This window comes from Urocitellus parryii, chromosome 4 (assembly GCF_045843805.1).
Source record: "Urocitellus parryii isolate mUroPar1 chromosome 4, mUroPar1.hap1, whole genome shotgun sequence".
NCBI lineage: Eukaryota > Metazoa > Chordata > Mammalia > Rodentia > Sciuridae > Urocitellus > Urocitellus parryii.
The window spans coordinates 192059770-192076838 of NC_135534.1; the positions used below are offsets into that span (position 1 = coordinate 192059770).

Genomic DNA, 17069 nt, shown 5'->3' on the forward strand with positions numbered 1-17069 from the left:
AAATATTATTTCTACATACTTAAGTTTTATCCTCAAACCTTCAAGTAAGTGCTTCAAGATGCAGGTGAGGCTTGGGCGCCCCTGCCCACCCCGCCATGTATCCCAGACTAAGCCATGGGGCAGGGGTTTCAAGGTGGCACTGTGCTTTCCACCTTTCCTGCGTACCCCTCCACATCGAGCACTCAGAACCCAGCCACCCAGGCCGACCACACAGCACTCTGGCCCTAACCTTGTTCAGATTTCTTTATTGAAAAATTAAAGTCGTAAGCTCTGTATATAAATACACTGACCCTGCTGGTCATCTGCAAGGCCTCCGGGACAGGCTGGGGGTGGGAAGCTGGGGCTGTGGGGTCCCCTGGAGTGCGGGGAGGAAATAAATAATAAATACTGTGGGGAGAGGAGCCAGGAGGAAGGGTGTGAGTGGGAGCGGGCTTGATGCTTGTTTGTGGCACTGAAGGTCCTGCAAGATGCCCCCGCAGGAAGACGTATCCGAGTTCTCCTGTGTCCTTGCTCCAGAGGCTCAGGATCTGGGGGTGAGCTGGGTGCTAGCTGGCTGGGGACAGGAGTGCCACCCTCCAGCCAATGGAAGCAGGCCCTCTGCCCTTCCTCTTCTGTCTTCCTTCCCAGAACTTCTCGTATTGAGCGCCCACCGGGTCCCCGGCACCCCAACTCTGACCTGCCATCTGTCGGCCTTGCCCAGTTCCCTTTTCCCCCAGTTCTGGTGCAGTGGGCCGAGAGGGAGGGGGGATGCCTTCCTGCCACCCAGGCCACACAGCCCCTCCCCCCCGAGGAGCCTGAGAGTGGCAGGACAGGGGAGGGACCCGGGGCTGGGCAGTAGTGGGAGGCCCTTAGGCCTCGGCCCCTAGAGCATCACATTGAATTCTGTGACCAGGAAGTCGATGTAGTCACGGTCCTTGGTCTTGAAGGCCTCGGCGATGATGCGGGCAGCCTCCCGATGCTCCTTGCCCCGGAGCGTCAGCCCGTTCACTTCCAGGATCACGTGGCCCACCTTGAGCTGCCCACAGTTGTGGGCTGACCCGCCTCGCTGCAGAGTGAGACACAGGGCAGGGGTCACCTGGGGCCCCTGAGCGTTAGGCGGGCCTGGCTCTGACCACCCGCTGCGCAGCCTGACACTGCCAACCAGCAGCCACCCCCCAGCTTCTGCTGCCACCCAGCACAGGTGAGGCGAGCTTCCTAGGCCTGGTCCAGTGGGCCAGAGCAGAGTGGGTCGATGTCCTCCTGCTGTCCTGCCCACAGCCCTCAAGGAGTCCCAGTGCCCGAGCGGGGGCTGTCCTTGGATGCTGTCACCTCAGGATAGCAGCAAACCCCCAGGGATCCTGTGATACAGGCCCTCAGGAGTATAAAGATGGTCAGCAGGGACCCTTGGGTGTACCTGAATGGTGACAATCCTAGGCAGGGGCTGGCGTGTGTTGGCGCCACCCTCGATGGCGATGCCCAAGGTAGCTGCACTTTTCTTCACGCGGACCAGGGTGGACGTAGGCTCCAGGAGTCCAGGCTGCAGGTGTAAGGAAGGTGACCGCAAGCCTTCTCAGTGGACAGGCCTGGCTGGGGACAGGGCTGGGCCAAAACACACCCCTGGGCCAACAGGGTTCAGACTCCATCCTGTGTGGGGAGCCTCCAGTGTGCAGTGGGTATCCTCGGCTCCTGAGTCCCTGCAAACCTGGGGCTCGCCACTGACTGCCCAGCGTGGCAGGGACTGGAGTCCAGGCTGTCTGACCCCAAGGCCTGTCTCAGCCTCCATGACATGTCAGAGCAGAGGGGAGTCCTCTCAAAGGTCCTGGACCAGCCTCAGCACTCAGTCACCCAGGGCGAGGGCAAAGGTGGGATTTGAAATGGGCCTCCAGGTACCTGGAGAACCCCTCCAAATATCCATTCTTTGGTGATGGCACTCACCGCCTCCCTGGTGGTCCCTGCAAGCTGCACCCTGTCCCTTGGGCCTCCTATTCTGCACCTGGGCACCTCGTCTTGACCTTGGCACCATGCCCCCACTCACCGGCTTGGTGGCCCCCTCAGTGGCTCTCTCCGTCCGCGGCAGCTCCTTGCTACTCTTGTTCTTGGTGGAAGCCATCTGTCTGCCTCTGCCTGGGGCACTGGCCTCCAGCTCTCCGGCATCCACGCCACTGTCCTCACTAAGAGTCTGCCCGCTGTCCGAGAGCTGGGAGAGCGTGGAGGCTGCTGGGGGTAGGGACAGGAGGATGGCAGCAGTCAGAGAGGGCTTCCTGGAGGCGGTGATGGAGCTGAAGGCTGGAAGGCGGGGGGAATTCTCCAGGCAAAGCTGGAGGGAGGAAGGAAGGGATGGAGGGGAAGGGGCAAGGACACTCCTCACCGCTCCTCCTCCCCTGGACCCTCTGCCCTCCAACAGGTCCTGGCCTGAAGGTCGCTACTCTGGGGACATCTGCTGACCTCCCAGTTCTCAGCCACTAGTAGAATGATTAAAAACAGGTCAGCAGACAAACTCAGCCCTCGGACGTAGGTCGCCTGCTTGGTTCTGTTGTTTATTTGTAGTGAGGGACTATGTATCCAAATTAGGGGACCTGAGCTGGGTGTGATGGCACGCCGGTGATCCCTAACCCTAACCCTAACCCACCCACTCTCAAGTCTGAGGCAGGAGGATCATAAGTTCGAGTCCAGCCTCAGCAACTTAGACACTGTCTCAAAAATTAAAACAAGATGGGGTGGGGCTGACAGTGGTTGAGCGCTTGCCTAGCGTGTGTGAGGCCCTGAGTTCCACCCCCAGGACTGCAAAACAAACAAACAAAAAAATTAGGACATTTCATGTTAGAAAATATAAGTTTTTAATTTCCCAAGGGAAAAAAAATGGATGGTCTGCCACACCTGGCCTGGATCCCAGCCCCAGGGGGGCTGGAGCTAAGTGGCAGGAGTACGCCCTCTGGCTCTTCAGGCCACCAGGCTGCTTCCCTAATGGCCCCAGAGTTTGGACTCCAGGTTAAGAATGTGCTTTGGAGTGGGCGGGTCAGGTCTGAGTCCCAGGGACAGCTGTGCAGGCGCTGGCCAGGATCCTGGCCTCTCTGAGCCTCTGAGTCTCACCTAACACAGGGGTAGGAGGCCTGTGCTGGGAGGTATCCTAAAGACCAGAAGATGGCGAGCAGGTGGGCGGTCAGGAGAGAAGACTCATGCCAGACTGGCCCTCAGCAGCTGCTGGCTCTACCCCAGTCTCTTCACATGTAAAACAGGGCAATGACAGCACTCTCCTGTCTGGGCTGCCGGGGTTAAGTGGGTTGATGGTGTGGGCAAGGCCCTGGACAGTGACTGGCCCTGGCCCTGGGAGGGCTCAGGAGCACAGCTGTTGGCTCTGATGCACACCCCGCTCCGTGCCAGGCCCTGACGCAGCAGGGGAGAATCCACCAATCCTGCCTCCTCTCCCCACAGCCCCCCCCCCACCACTCTTCCTGAGCTGCCGCCCCTGCCTGGTACTTGGGGCACTGCAGTCCCCCACTGGGTCTGCTCCCTTCCCCATCCTGAGCGCCCAGTGTCACTCCGGCCACAAGATGGCAGCAGAACCCAACAAAATGGACCCACACCCTCCATCTGGAGACCCAGAGCCCCGGCTCCACCCAGCCTTCACCTCCTGGAGGCCCGATGATCCTGGAAAACCAGGGTCCCCAGGTCCAGGTGGCTGGCCTGCTGGGTGTCACTGTCTTTAGTCTGACCCTTCAGTGCCAGGTCAGGAGCCCTGTCAGGGGTCCAGAGCCTGCGACACACACCTGGACCCCCGCACCTACTCCAGGGCCAGGCCATGGGGGACAGGAGTGACAGAAGCCACCCGTCCTCCACAGGGGACAGGAGTGACAGAAGCCACCCGTCCTCCACAGGGGACAGGAGTGACAGAAGCCACCCGTCCTCCACAGGGGACAGGGATAACAGAAGCCACCTGTCCTCCACAGGGGACAGGAGTGACAGAAGCCACCCGTCCTCCACAGGGGACAGGAGTGACAGAAGCCACCTGTCCTCCACGGGCTCATTCTTCCTGGAGGGGCTGGGAGGAGGGTGCGGGCACCAGCACTGGGGAGCTGGGGGAGGCGCCCACCCCTTGAGCCACCTGGCAGGGCTGTCACTGTGGGCCCAAACGACTGTGGGAGGCTGAGGCTCGACAGGGGGCAGCTTGTCCAGTGGCAGAAGCAGGACTCAACCCCAAGTCCAAGACCACCAGGCCACCTTACTACTGGACCTAGGCTAGCAGGCCCCTCAGCAGGCACCTGGGCCCAGAGAGGCCAGGGGCCCAGGTCCAGAGCCCGCCCAGCCCGGGGCCACACTCACTGCGCGTCTGGGGCAGGGCCCGCACTTCGTTCACGTCGGGCTCGCTGTCGGGCCGGTGCACCTCCACCAGGACGAAGTGTTGGTTCGGCTGGTCCAGGGGGTCGGAGGGCGAGGGCGGCGGGAGGCAGCCCCCTGCTCCTGGGGCCTCTGCCGAGGGGCTCCTCAGGTGTGGGGGCGACTGGACCCGAGGGAAGGGGCCGATGGGCTGCTGGGTGACCAGGGCCAGGTGGGCATCCAGCGGCCTCTTGCAGCTGGGTTTGGGTGGGGAGACCGAGGCGTAGATGGGGGAGGAGGGCGAGTCCTGGGTGGAGGGGGGCCCTGGGGAGGGTGTGGCGGCCAGCGGCGGGCTGCAGGTCCGGGGTGCAGAGAAAATGATGCCTGAGTGCGAGGAGGCGGAGGAGGGAGGCTGGGGGTCCTCCCTGGCGGGCTTCCGTGGCTGGCTGGGCGGGCGGTCCTGGCCTTGGCCTTGGCCCAGAAGCGGAGGGGGAGGCGGCAGCTTGGTGTGGGGCAGTTCCTCGGAGCTGGGCTTGACGTCGTCCTGCCAAAAGACCCAGCAGGAGTAGAAGGAGTCAGAGCCCATGGCCGCTGGACAGGGAGCAGGGAAGTGGGTCCCGAGCTCAGCGCCTGGCCGCGCTGCCCTGAATAATGCAGCAGCCCACGGGAAACTGCCTGGCATCGCAGCCACCGAGGAGCGTCAGGACCTTGGCAGGCGTCTCTGGGGACTGCGCGGTTACCTTTGGGAATTGGAGCTCTTGGCGTCGGCCAGGGATTGTCACAGGCAACAAGACTTAATTAGAGGAGGATGGAGAGGACGGACACACAAAAAGGGTTTCTTAGGCTTTTCCTTTTAGGGGATTGTCTTGGCCACTGGAAATGGGAGGTGAGGTAGGACCGGAGAGAGAGAAGGGAAAGAAGGAGGGACACATGGCTGTGGTGTTGTGTGGCTCTGGGCAAGGCACGGCACCTCTCTGAGCATGTCATTGGGTAACAGCACAGTAGGTGGGGATGTGGCCGGTGTTGGCATGGCGAACAGCAGCTGTGGACCCGCAATTCCTTCTCCCTCTGCCTGGGCACCAGCCGACACTCGCCTGGCTCTATGGCCTCGCGTGCACCGTTCTAAACGATGTGCTTCAATCAGTTAATCTTGCCACAAACTGCTGGGGTAGGTACTGTGTAATCGTCCCCACATCACAGATGGGAAACCAGAGGCACAGAGAGGCTAATGAATTTGCCCAAAGTCACACAGTCCATGGAGGAGGTGGGATTCAAACCCAGGCAACCTGGGTCCAGAATCCAGGCCATTCAAAAGCCACCTGGGTCAGACACACACAGGTCTCATGCTATATTCGGCATCCACGTCCAGCAGAGGCAGAAGGCTAGGAAGGCTCATTCACCATGTGCCCAGTGCCTGGACGTGCCATGACCGTGTGCAGGTAACACATCGAAAGCAAGGCCCCCGGGTGGAACCCCCTGGGGTCAGTCACCGTGGTGAGCTACCCTGGCCCTGCGGGAGATGGCGGAGGGGCCCTCGGTGCACAGGTGTGCAGACACAGCAGCGGCCCCGTCCTCCAGCCTTCCCTGTGTCCTCTCCTCGTGGCTGTCACTAAGAGGAGCCCAGGGGACACCTGAGGGACAGGGCAGGTGGAACAGGGCCAGCGGGGCTTACCACGGACACGTCGGGGAGTGTGTGGACGCCGCCCTGGACTGCCTGGCCCGACTCCTCCAGGTCCAGGGTGTTCTGAAATGGATAAGAGAGTGAGCTGAGCCACCGGGAGCCAGCGGCTCCCCGGGTGGGCCTCGGCACTGGACGAGCTTCGCCTTCCTGACACAGCCGCTGTCCTCTCTATCTGACCCCCGTAATGGGGGTCGGTTTTCCCGCCAGTCCCTTTGAAGCCAGTTTTCCTTGGGGACCTTCTGGTCATTTCTGGCCTCCCTGGACCACCTGGAGATGCACCACCGATGAACAGAGTTCCTGGGCCGTGGGAAGGCCCACGGCCAGCAGGAAGGACAGGGACATCTCACTCCTTCCTGTCTTAGTGGTCTGCATCCCGAGGGGTGGTCTAGGGCTTAAGTGGACCTGATTCATGTTCCTTCTTTCCTTTCTTAATGCTCCCTTGAGTGACACTGAGCTGTCAAAAGGCCATCTCTGGGGACCCGGCAGAGGTCCTCTCTGGCTGGACTCCGGGGGCCGTTTCCACCCACAGAGCTCGGGATGGCCTTGAGCTTCTGTCACTGATGGCTAATCTGGGGTGTCAACTGTACTGGCACAGAGAAGTGGGGGGTCCGTGGGGGTGTTTCTCAAAGAGATCAGCGTTTGAATCCGTGGGCTGAGTGCCGTCACCCTCCCCAGGGCTGGGGATGTCACCAATTTGTCAAGGGCCCCAGTGGAATGGGGCCAAGTTTACTCTCCGGAGCCGGGAACCCGGATTCTCCTGTCCTCGGGTCTCACCGCTGGGTGCTGGGATGGAATCTAGGCCCTCGAACCTGCCAGGAAAGAGCTCCCACACGGGGCCACCCCCAGTGCTCGCCCGGCCCTCAACATCCTCCTGCAGCACCCTTGGACCCTGGGCCCTTGGACTTGGAGCTCCAGCCCCGGCTCCCTAGGGCCTCCACCGTGCGGAGGGCAGGCCATGGGGCTCCTCGGCCTCCACCGTCACAGAGCCCGTCTTGGTGGGGGCTACAGGTGCCCTGAGGGTTCTGCTCCTGGAGAGCCCTGACCCACGAGAGGCCCTGGAGGCTGAGCAGGCTCTGAAGCCCCAGACTGACCCCAGGCTGGGCACAGAGGATGTGGGAGACCCGGACACCAGGTGGGCCAAGGGCACCGGACACCTGGGGCAAGGCGTGATGGGGGAAGGCTTCCTGGAGAAGCGGGCACAGGTCCAAGCTGGGCCCAGAGGGACCATGGGTGTCTCAGACAGAGGAAAGGGTGGACACAGAGGAGGGGACGGAAGGTGTGGAGAATCTTCGCGCAGCTCTGTGAGTCCAGCGTGGATGTGCTTGGATGCCAGCCTCAGGGCCGCCGGTTGCCATGGAGACAAGGTCAAGTTTGCCTCTTATGGAAATTCCCTTTGCTCGGTGCCCCCCCACTCCTGCAGCCACAGTGGAACACCAGGGCCGGCGCGGGGTCTTCACGTGGCCCTTGCGCCCTGCCTGGCGGTCACGAGGCACGCGCTGCTCGGTCACCTCTAAGATCCCACTCCCAGGTCACCTCCTCAGAGGGGGACCACCCACAGAAAATCGCAGCCTACCCCTGCCCTGCTGGCCTCCTCTCCTCGCTGACCCCCGCCCCCCAGGCAGCCAGGACGTGGTCCTGGAAACACGAGTCAGGTAGCGTCTCTCCCCTGCTCGGGGACCCTGGGCCAAACACCACGCCCCCTGTGTCTCCAACTCGGCCCTGTCCTGCTGCTCCTCCAGCATGATGGGACCGTCCCTGCCCTCGCCACCATCCCGTCCACCCCCCTGGCTTTGCTCCTCTGTCTGACCCTGATCGCCACGGGGTTTGACTGTCTGTCCCTCCTGCTGAAACACAGCTCTGAGACGGCAGAGTTTGGATGACCTGGTCTCCTCAGTGTTCAGAGCAGCGTCTGCTGGGTAAATATTCATCAAATTAATGAATCGATGGGTGATCGGATCCGTCCATCACCCTAGGGAGCAGGCCCGAGTGGAGGCAGACGGGGAGCCACCGTGGGAGCCTAAAGTTGGCTTCAGCGAGGGGTTCAACCTGCAGGCCCCCTGGGCTACAGGCTGGGACAAAGACACGGGGGCTGTCCTGCTCTGGAGCCTCTCTGGAGCCTTGGGGATTCACTCAGTGGCCGGGCAGGCATCTCCCGGTCAGCGAGGCCCGAGGCGTCTGAGGGAAGCTCAGGGAGGGGGAGAGTTCTGGAAGGAACGCCAGGGAGCCACAGACCTGGACCCTCGCAGGCTGGGCCCTGGACGCCGTTCTGCTTTAGTTATCTCATGAACTTTCCCCAGGACCCTGAGGGGTGGCCCTGGAACTCTCCTGGTCACATTTGCCACAACTAAAGCTCCAAGAGGGAAGTGGCTTGTCCCAAGGTCACGGGGGCCATTCTTCGGCAGCAGGCCAGGTCTCTCAGCCAGGTCTGGGTCAACCCAAGGCCCATGATGTCCAGCCCCACCGGGGCATCGTGGGAAGGAAGGGCCTCTGAAATGAGAGAGCCCAGCCACCGCTGGCCCTGCTATCCAGGGCATCCTGGGGCCAGGACAGAAGGTGGGGATGGACGGGGGGAGGAGGAGGCAGGATCCCGCCTGGGAGGGAGCGGGAAGTGGGGCAAGCGGCAGACAGGTCGGAGCCCAGCCCTGCCAGACTCCATGTGCTGAATCCAGACGCTCAGGAGCCCCAAGTCCCCGAGCCATGTTCCTTGTGCACCCGAAATAGCTGCAGACAGCAGGCCAAGAACTCGGGGGAGGGGTCAGCAGAACAAGCTTCGAGCAGAGGCTCAAGGTCAGAGTTCGTGCCTGGGCCCGGGGCATCCCCGACCACTGCTGGGGGTCCCTGCCCCTGCAGCCCCTGGGGCTTACACCAAGAGGCACACTGAGTCCTCCCCGGTGGGACCCTTCACCCACTCTACAGCTGAGGCAGCTGAGGCTCAGAGAGGGAAGGTCATCTATCCAAGGTCACACAGCAAGGACCGGGTAGGAAGCCAACTCCTATCCAGTGCCTGTCTCTACCTTCCAGACCAAAGCCCTGCTTCCCACGAGGGCCAGGACACCTCCAAGCCATGTGCCTGGTCCCCCTCCCTCATCCTTGGCTGCTGGCTGTTCACAAGGCTCCCTTCCTTCCCAAGGGGAGACGCCTTCATGCCTGGCTCGGCCCAGTCAGAGCCCAGCCCCCCGAGTCTGGTGTGGGGCAGCTGAGAGGGGACAAATGCCAAGTGAGGAATGGTGACAATCCTTGCTGACCCTGCCTCGTACTCTCAGGGCTCCGGAAGTGGAGGCGGGGAAGGCTTTGCTGGGACCGCGTCCAGGGCCAGGTGCTGCCCGGGGCCACCTCAGCAGAAAGAGGCTGAGAGAGAATCACAGAAGCAGCCTCCATCCGAAGCCCCTGAGGCAGGGGGATGGCGGGCATTGCCAGGGCGCCGCGGCCTGTGACGCTCAGGCCCCCTCCTCCTGCTGACCCGAATCCTGCCCCGCGTGGCCCTCCCTGCTGCCCCGGGGAAGGAGGTCTCCGTGGAAACTGGGTGACCCAGAATCTCCAGAAGGTCAGGGCTCCAAGGGCCCCGGGACAAGTGTCGGAAACTCGTCTCGGGAGGGAGGGAGGGAGGGAGGGACGCGGGGACCTGAGAGCCCGGCAGGGACATCAGTCCGTCTTGTTTCCACTGACCTCTGACCCCAGGGCAGCATTCCTTCCATGACACATGGAGCCTCGGCGCCTCAGGGGAACCGGCCACTGTCCCCTGGCAGAAGTCACAGGTGGGGCCTACCTACTCCCAGGTACTGCCAGAGTCACAGCCTCCCGCTTGCAGACACACTAGAAGCTTCCGCACAGTGACCACAGTGTTTCATCACGGGGTCGGGTCGGTGCCCTTTCCCTCCGGTGTGTTCACACGGAGGTAGTTAAAGTGGCCACGCTGAGACGGGCCCACAGCCAAACAATCAGCCCCGGGCCAACCCCAGGGCAGCTCCCCTGCTGGCTAGCGGGAAAGTCGGCTCTCAGCCACCTTCCCTCAGGCTCTGACCTGGTGGAGACTGTGCCTGTGTCGTCCCTGTCCTCCTAAGGGACACGGGTGGACTGCAAACCACTGCAGATCCAGCAAGGCCCTGCCTGGGAGGCACCGTCCTGGGCCACTGTGCTCTGGTGAACCGCTGGGTCCCCAGGAAGGTGCGGAGGGCCCTGGCCTGGAGCTGAGTGGCCTGTTCCACTCAAGAGGGAAGACACACGGCAGCCTCACGGGGCCGGGGGCCAAGAACTTCCTGACACTGGGAGGCAGGGTCAGCCTACCCGATGGGTCCCTGCACACTGGACAGTCACAACGGCCTCTCGGGTCACCCCATCCTCCAGGCCCTCTGCACACGGAAGGAGGCATCTTAGATGCAAACAGCCCTGCATCGCTTACTAAAGACTTAGGAAGCTGGGACCCCAGCACCTGCTGCTCCCCCACCCCTCTGCCCAGCAGTGCCCACACTTGGGCCCCAGTGACCTCTTGCCCTCTTTGCAGTGGCCACACGCCTCCCAGCTCAGGTCCAGCTCCAAACCGTCCTGCCTCAGCTACTGCCCTGCTGACCCCCAGCTTCAGATCTTAGCTGGGTCCCTTGTCCTCAAGATCCAGGCATCAGGCCACGCCTCAGCCTGTTACTGCCCAAGGTGACCTGGAAGGAATGAAGTGGACCAGCCTCCTGGGGCGGGGGCAGGCCCAGCAGCAGTGGGTTCTGAGCTGCCGCACCCTCGTGGTGCCCCAACGAGGAGGGAGGCTCAGAGACCATAAGGGGCCCGGCCAACACAGCCATGGCCAGAGCTCCCTTGCAGCTCCCTGCAGGGCCAGGAGACAGGGACAGAGAGGCTTCAGGGCAGAGGCCCTGTCCCAGCACCCTGGAGGCCCTGGGAGCCTCTATCCAGGCACATTGGAGGCCTGGCTGCAAAGCCTCCCAAGTCCAGGTGGAAAAGTCTGAAGTCTAGACCAGACGGGGTCCCAGCTGCCATCCCTGACCTCCACGGCATCTGCTCAGGGTGTAGGCCTGGCCTTGGCCTCCACAGTCTTTCTCTATGGTCCCCTTTCCAGCTCACGGGGTAGTGAGAGGTCGAGCTCCTGCGGCTTCGCCACTGTGAATTCACTGACCTTACTGAGCAGCCCTCAGGTGCTGGGTCTTCTTAGCCCAAAACACAGAAGCGGAAACTGAGGCTCAGAAGGCTATGTCACCTGCCCAAGGTGGCCAAGCTACTGTCGTGGAGAGCCAGACCTGCTGGTAGGATTCTCAGTCTCGAGAAATGAAGTCCTTCTGCTAAAGACCTGCTTGCCCTACGTGGAGGATTCTAGAAATGCTGGGCAGAACTTCTCTTTCAGTCTGCTGTCCTAGCCAACATCTGTTTTGTTTTGTTTTGTTTTGGCCCTGGGAATAGAACTCAGGGGCACTCAACCACTGAGCCCCAGCCCCAGCCCTATTTGGTATTTTATCTAGAGACAGGGTCTCACTGAGTTGCTTAGCACCTCACTTTTGCTGAGACTGGCTTTGAACTCACCGTCCTCCTGTCTCAGCCTCCCGAGCTGCTGGGATGACAGGCGTGGGCCACTGCATCCGGCTTAGCCAAAATATTTATGAGGGAAAAGGATATTGTTTGGAAGTTGCAAAAAAAAAAAAAAAAAAAAAAGCTCAAGGCTGCCTCTCAATTCGACAAATGGAAAGTACACGCCATCTGTCCCCAGGCGGCTGCATCTGATTTCCTGTGATCCACAGCCTCTGCTTGGAGGGCAAACGGCTGTGAGTGAACCTCGTTTAGCCTGGGATCGATAACGGACCGCACGACCCAGGGACGGCAGGCAAACAGACACTGGCTCCACTTGGGACAACTGTCTGGGTATCTGGCTACCCGTGACCCAGATACCCGAAGCTGCCATGTGCTTCTCAATGCCAGAGCAAAGGACATTTTCCTAGGACACGGGAGGCGAGTATGTAGAGGATGATTCTGAAGGTGGCCGGGGGCGTGGCTTCAGTGAGTTCCTGCTCTGCATTTCCTGGGTCCCCCCTGGTGCCAGGCCCTGGGCTGGCACCCGCGATGCAGACGGGAAAGATGGAGCCCCTGCCTGCACCCACGTCCTCCGTGCCCACACAGCAGTTACTGCAGCAGAGAGGAAGAGCGTGTGAGCCCCAGGAGCTCAGGGATCTGGGCCACGAGTCAGAGATGTGTGCGGCTATCGTCCCTTGACGGTGATCTGGGGTGATCTGTTGGTCAGCATTACTGAGGCCAAGAGCTACGGGCACCCAGCGATGCTGCTGATGGCACCTGGCACTTGAGGAGGACTAAACAGGGCTCCGACCTCCTTCTCCCCCCGCAGGATGCTGCAGCCCATGTTCGGAGCACGGAGAGCAGATGGGGTGCAGCTGTCTCCTCGCCGTGCTGCTCTGAACCTTTTTCAGCACCTTTGACTCAGAGGAGACTCAGACTGCAGGGGCCGCGGGGTCTGCCTCGGGTGTAGGGGGTAGTGAGTGGGCCGAGCTGTCTGGAGGGCATACTGCTCTGCAGGGACAGTGTAAGGCAAGGCTCTGGACACCCAGGACAGGCCCTGGCCACCTGCAAGAGGGGCTCAGGGGGAGGAGCTTCCATCCTGTGGCCCTGCGTGCAGGTGGCCTGGCTGTGCTGGGTGTCCAATCTGAGATGTGTCCTATAGGTGTGTAGAGGGAGGGGCTGCCCAGGCAGCAGGGAGAGCTGGTGCCTGCACAGCCCACGGCCACCTCTCTTAGGGACTCAGGCTGCGCAGTCTTCCAGCCCTTCATGACCTACAGACCTCTTGGCCTGGCTGGTTCATGGGAACAAACCTGTTCATCATGGGACAGATCCATGCTTGTCTATTCCTGATGATGCAAGAGATCAGGCCAAAACTATATCAGACTATTCCAGTCCCTGCTCTTACCTGCTCAGAGCTCTCATGCTGCTCAAAGTCAAAGTCCCCAGCATATAATCTGCCTCTCCTCTTCCCGGCACTGACTCTGGAGTGTGCTCAGACACTCTAGCTCCTCAGGGCCTTTGCACATGCTATTCCTGCTCTAAAAAATTCTCTTCCTCTAGATGTGCGGTGGCTCTCTCCATCACCTCCAGTCTTACTCATGTGTCCCTTCCTAGCCCCATGGAGTCCCCTTCCCTGCTCTAAGTTTCTCCTTAGCACCTGTCACATAACCTGCTGTGCATTTTCCGTCATCCACCTGGCTAACTGCCTGCGATTCCTGCTCATCTCTGGATTCTGCAGGGGGCAGGGCTCCTCAGCTGCTTTCTACCGACTCCCTAGCACGGACGGCTGCGGAGAGCACACGGCAAGCACTCCATCAGGATTTAACAGAACGGAAGGAAGAGCAGGAGGAGGGGAGGAAACATGACAGACAGACAGACAGACGGCTGGTGACTCTGAGCCAGAGGCTGGAGAGGTCCACCAGGGAAGCGCCTCGGTCACCAGGGTACCACTCAGAGGAGAGTGGGCTGGGTCGGAATCCTCCCTCCACCTCTTCCCTAGCTGTGTGACCTCGAGCAAGTCGCTTTTCCTCTCTGGATTTCAATTCTCTGCTCTGTGAAATGGGGGTCATAGCTGTGCCGGCCACTCCTGGATCCTGGGAGGGTGCAGAGGACACAGATGGAAAGCCCTACACCACAAGAGCTCTCAGAGGAGGTCGGCTCTAAGGTTGATAAAAGAGCCTTGAATTATTTACGTGAGCCAGGCTCTGTGCAGAGCAGCAGGGGCTCAGTGGTGACCCCAGACATGGCTGCTGCCCTCCAACAGCTGATGGTCAAGGGAGTAACTGGTCAGGCCTGCAGAGACTGGAAAAATATACTAAGAGCCATGACAAGACTGGAGGAGCCAGGGGCTGAAAGGAGCCAGGGGCTGAAAGCCACCTCTGGAGAGTATCAGGGAAGGCTTCCTGGAAGAGGTGGCACCTGAGCTTTGGACTGAAACAGGTTGTGTGAGGTGGAAAGGAGCAGATTCCAGTGGCAGCATCGCCATATGCAAAGGCCAAGGTGTGTCTCCACAGCAAGGCCCGACACTGTCATTCTCATTGTGACAGATCTAAAACTGAGCTCAGAGAGGCGAGACCACTTCTTGAGGTCACACAACAAGGATGGGCTAGAGCTGGGATTTGAACAGAGCGGTCTTCACTCCAGGGCCTGAGGGCACCTGGCGAATGGATGACCAGGAGAGACAGTGAGCACCGAGAAGAAAGCCCAGTCCCCAGCAGGGACAGTGCAGACAGAGGGGTGGCCGGAGGGGCCAGAGCCCCCTACCTCTGCCCCTGGCTAAGGGACTCCCACAGTCCCCACCCGGCAGGAAGGACGGTACCTCCATCAGGTCTATAAGCCACAGCAGCCTCTCCTGGGGCGGAAGGATGGGCAAAAGGCAAAAAGAAAAATACATCAAATAAATATGAGGGACAGGCCGCCACGGCACCCCCGCCCCAGGCCCACGCGCATGCAGACGGGATTCTCCCACCCCTTCCAGCTGGGGAAGGGGGGGGGAGGTGAGGGAAGGGCACACCGCTCCCCACCCCTCTATCCTGCCACAAAGGAGACGGGGTCCCCGCTGCTCGTAAGGAAGATGCTTGTCCTCCCTGGGACAGGGCTGGGGTCCCTGTCCCTTTGGCAGGAACAGGCTTAGAGGAGCAAAGTGACGTGCCTAGGCTCCACCTGCTCATGAAAGGCAGGCTTCCAGGTGGACCCTGCCTGGAACCCTCAACCAGGGGGGGTCTGGCTCCGGGGAGGCCCGAGCCCCGCGGTGCAGAGACCATAGTGCAGAGAAGTGGGCCCCTGGCACTGCCCCCATGGGCAGCCATCAAGGGGGATGGCCATCCATCACCTGGTGCTTTCCAGGTCAGCAGGGGCCTGGGTGCAAACCCCCAGGGGGCGTGGAAAAAAACACACAGGTCGGGAGAAACCATGGTGTCACCCGCCTCGGAGCTTGGCGGCACCTCTGGGCCCTGGCAGGCTCTCTGCTCCCATGGGCCCCTGGGTAGCCTTCCACTCAGTCCTCCCCACAGCTGGGGGACGTGGAGTTATGACCCTGCTGCAAGGGAGGACACCGAGCACCGCGAGGCCAGCTGGCCTGGCCGTGCCCTGCAGCCTTCCCTGGGAGTCCCCCCCGGGAGTCCCCCCGGGAGCCTGGGAGCTTGCCCGGGTCTGGGAGTCCTGATCCTGATGTGCCTGTGCTCCCTGCCAGGACGAGGACTCAGAGTGACAGCTGTCCTGAGTCAATCCCGCCTCAGACACAAGAGCCTCACGTCCTCCCCTTCCATCTGGCCCCCAAAACTCCCTGCTCCCTGTGGCCTGAGATCCACCAGCTCGGGGGGGGCCCCCATGTCCAGTGAGTGACTCTTGGCAGGGAAGGCCCGACTGTCACAGCTGGGGTCCAGAGTGGCCGGAGGAAGTGCTTGAGTAGGGGAGATACCCAGGCCAGGCCAGGCCGCTGCTGGGCCCCCTGCCGCCTCTCCGCCTGCCCTCCAGCCTGCCCCGCCCTTGGTCCCAGGCTGCTGTAGGCCATTTATGGCCCCTCGGGCCATTCATCCAGGGGAATCTGAGGCCCAGGACACCCAGGACCTAACCCTGTGACCCTTGCCTCCTGGACCAGGAGGCATCCCGGCCGCTCCTTGGAGCTCTGGTCCCTGATTCCAAAGGGACCACTGGAGAATGACAGGCTGTGGTTCCCCGGGTTTAGGAACAGTGGCTCACGGCGGCTGAAGCCCTCTGTGGCCATTTTTGTGGCCCACCTCATGGAGTCGGACTCAGAGAAAGCACGGCCCATGAGCCAAAGTCCGGCTGCTTGAGGCCATGTGTGCCCGGGACCAGCTGCAGCCCTGTCCCACCCCAGAAGTGATCCTCTCCTCCAGGAACTCAGAGCAACCACGTCCAGAGCCCTAGAGGGACGCAGAGCAACTTCCGGATTCCCCTGGAAGGGGTGAGGACCTTGGGATGAAGGTGACTGAGGATGTTAGAGGTGGGGGTGCAGGAGCAAAGGATCCCTCAGAGCCCTGGAGCTAAGAAGAAGTCACACTGGGCCTCTACGAGAGACAGGGGAGCGGGCGACAGGGCCACGGCTCACCCATGTCCACTAACCACCCGTGTCTACGACCTTGCACCTGCTGTCCCCGGTGAGCTCTGATCTCCCTCCACAGGGACCCATGACCCCGTGTCCTCGTGGTCTGAGATTCCCCCGGTAATGGCTCCCAGCTCAGCACCTGGGGGCAACAGTGCTCGAGAAGCATGCCTTCCCCTTCTTTCCTGGAAGAGTGGGGACAAACCTCCAGAAGGCAAGAAAGGGGAGGAGGGGGCAGAGCCACGCCACCCTGGCCTGGCCCGCCTGGCCTGCTCCTCCGTGTGGATGGCCTGACCCGTGGTCTCTGGGAGGGGCGGAGGGCAGAAGGACTCTGCCTGCCTCTGAGCACCCTGGGCCGGGCCCAGAGTCACGTCCCGAGGTGTCCAGATGCTGTTCTGTGGGGCAGGCAAGTCGGTAAGCAGGTCAGGCTGGGCCTGGGGCTCCAGACAAGGGGTGGCCTCTTGATCCGAGTCACTGTGACCACTGCTGTTTACTGAGTGCTCACCCTGAGCCAGGCCCAGCGCCAAATGCTGTGTCATCTCTTTTAGATCTCCCACAAATCGTTGTTGTATGTATTTTTCTTTTTTTGGTACTGAGGAATGAACCCAGGGGCATTTAAACCACTGAGCCACCTCCCCAGCCCTCTTTTGGATTTCATTTAGAGACAGGTCTCACTGAGTTGCTTAGGGCCTTGCTAAGATGCGGAGGCTGGCTTTGAACTCGTGATCCCCCTGCCTCGGCCTCCCAGGCCACTAGGATCACCACGCCTGGCTGTATTTTTTTCTAATGACCTAATGACCTTTGTTTTAACCTTTCCCCCGGACTCTGGCACCCAGACCGAGAGTCCCACTAGGCCTGCTCGGCCTAGCGCCCATGCCTGGCATGCAGTAGGCGCTCAGCAACCATCAGGCTTCTAGAGACGAAGAGACCAAGGCTCAGAGTGACAGGGCACAACAGGGAAGGGATGGGGCTGGGCCTGGAACCCGCCCGGTTCACCCCAAAGCCACCGTCTCAATTCTGCCCCGA

General features: G+C 61.3%; 1 protein-coding gene across 4 annotated transcripts in view; it reads right to left on the reverse strand.

Annotated features, from left to right (window-relative positions):
• Nucleotides 1-862: 862 nt before the first annotated feature.
• The window catches only part of Whrn (whirlin), an 83957-nt gene continuing 67750 nt past the window's right edge, over nt 863-17069 (reverse strand). For 2 of the 4 annotated variants that reach the window (XM_026393347.2, XM_026393346.2), the window contains exons 8-12: nt 5966-6037; nt 4300-4837; nt 2015-2196; nt 1394-1516; nt 863-1045 (exon numbers count right to left, since the gene is read on the reverse strand). In XM_026393347.2, the coding sequence (XP_026249132.2) occupies nt 863-1045; nt 1394-1516; nt 2015-2196; nt 4300-4837; nt 5966-6037 (1098 nt within the window). Of the gene's footprint in view, nt 1046-1393; nt 1517-2014; nt 2197-4299; nt 4838-5965; nt 6038-14297; nt 14331-17069 lie in introns of all 4 variants that reach the window. The other 2 variants (XM_026393345.2, XM_026393348.2) reach the window with 2 other exon arrangements.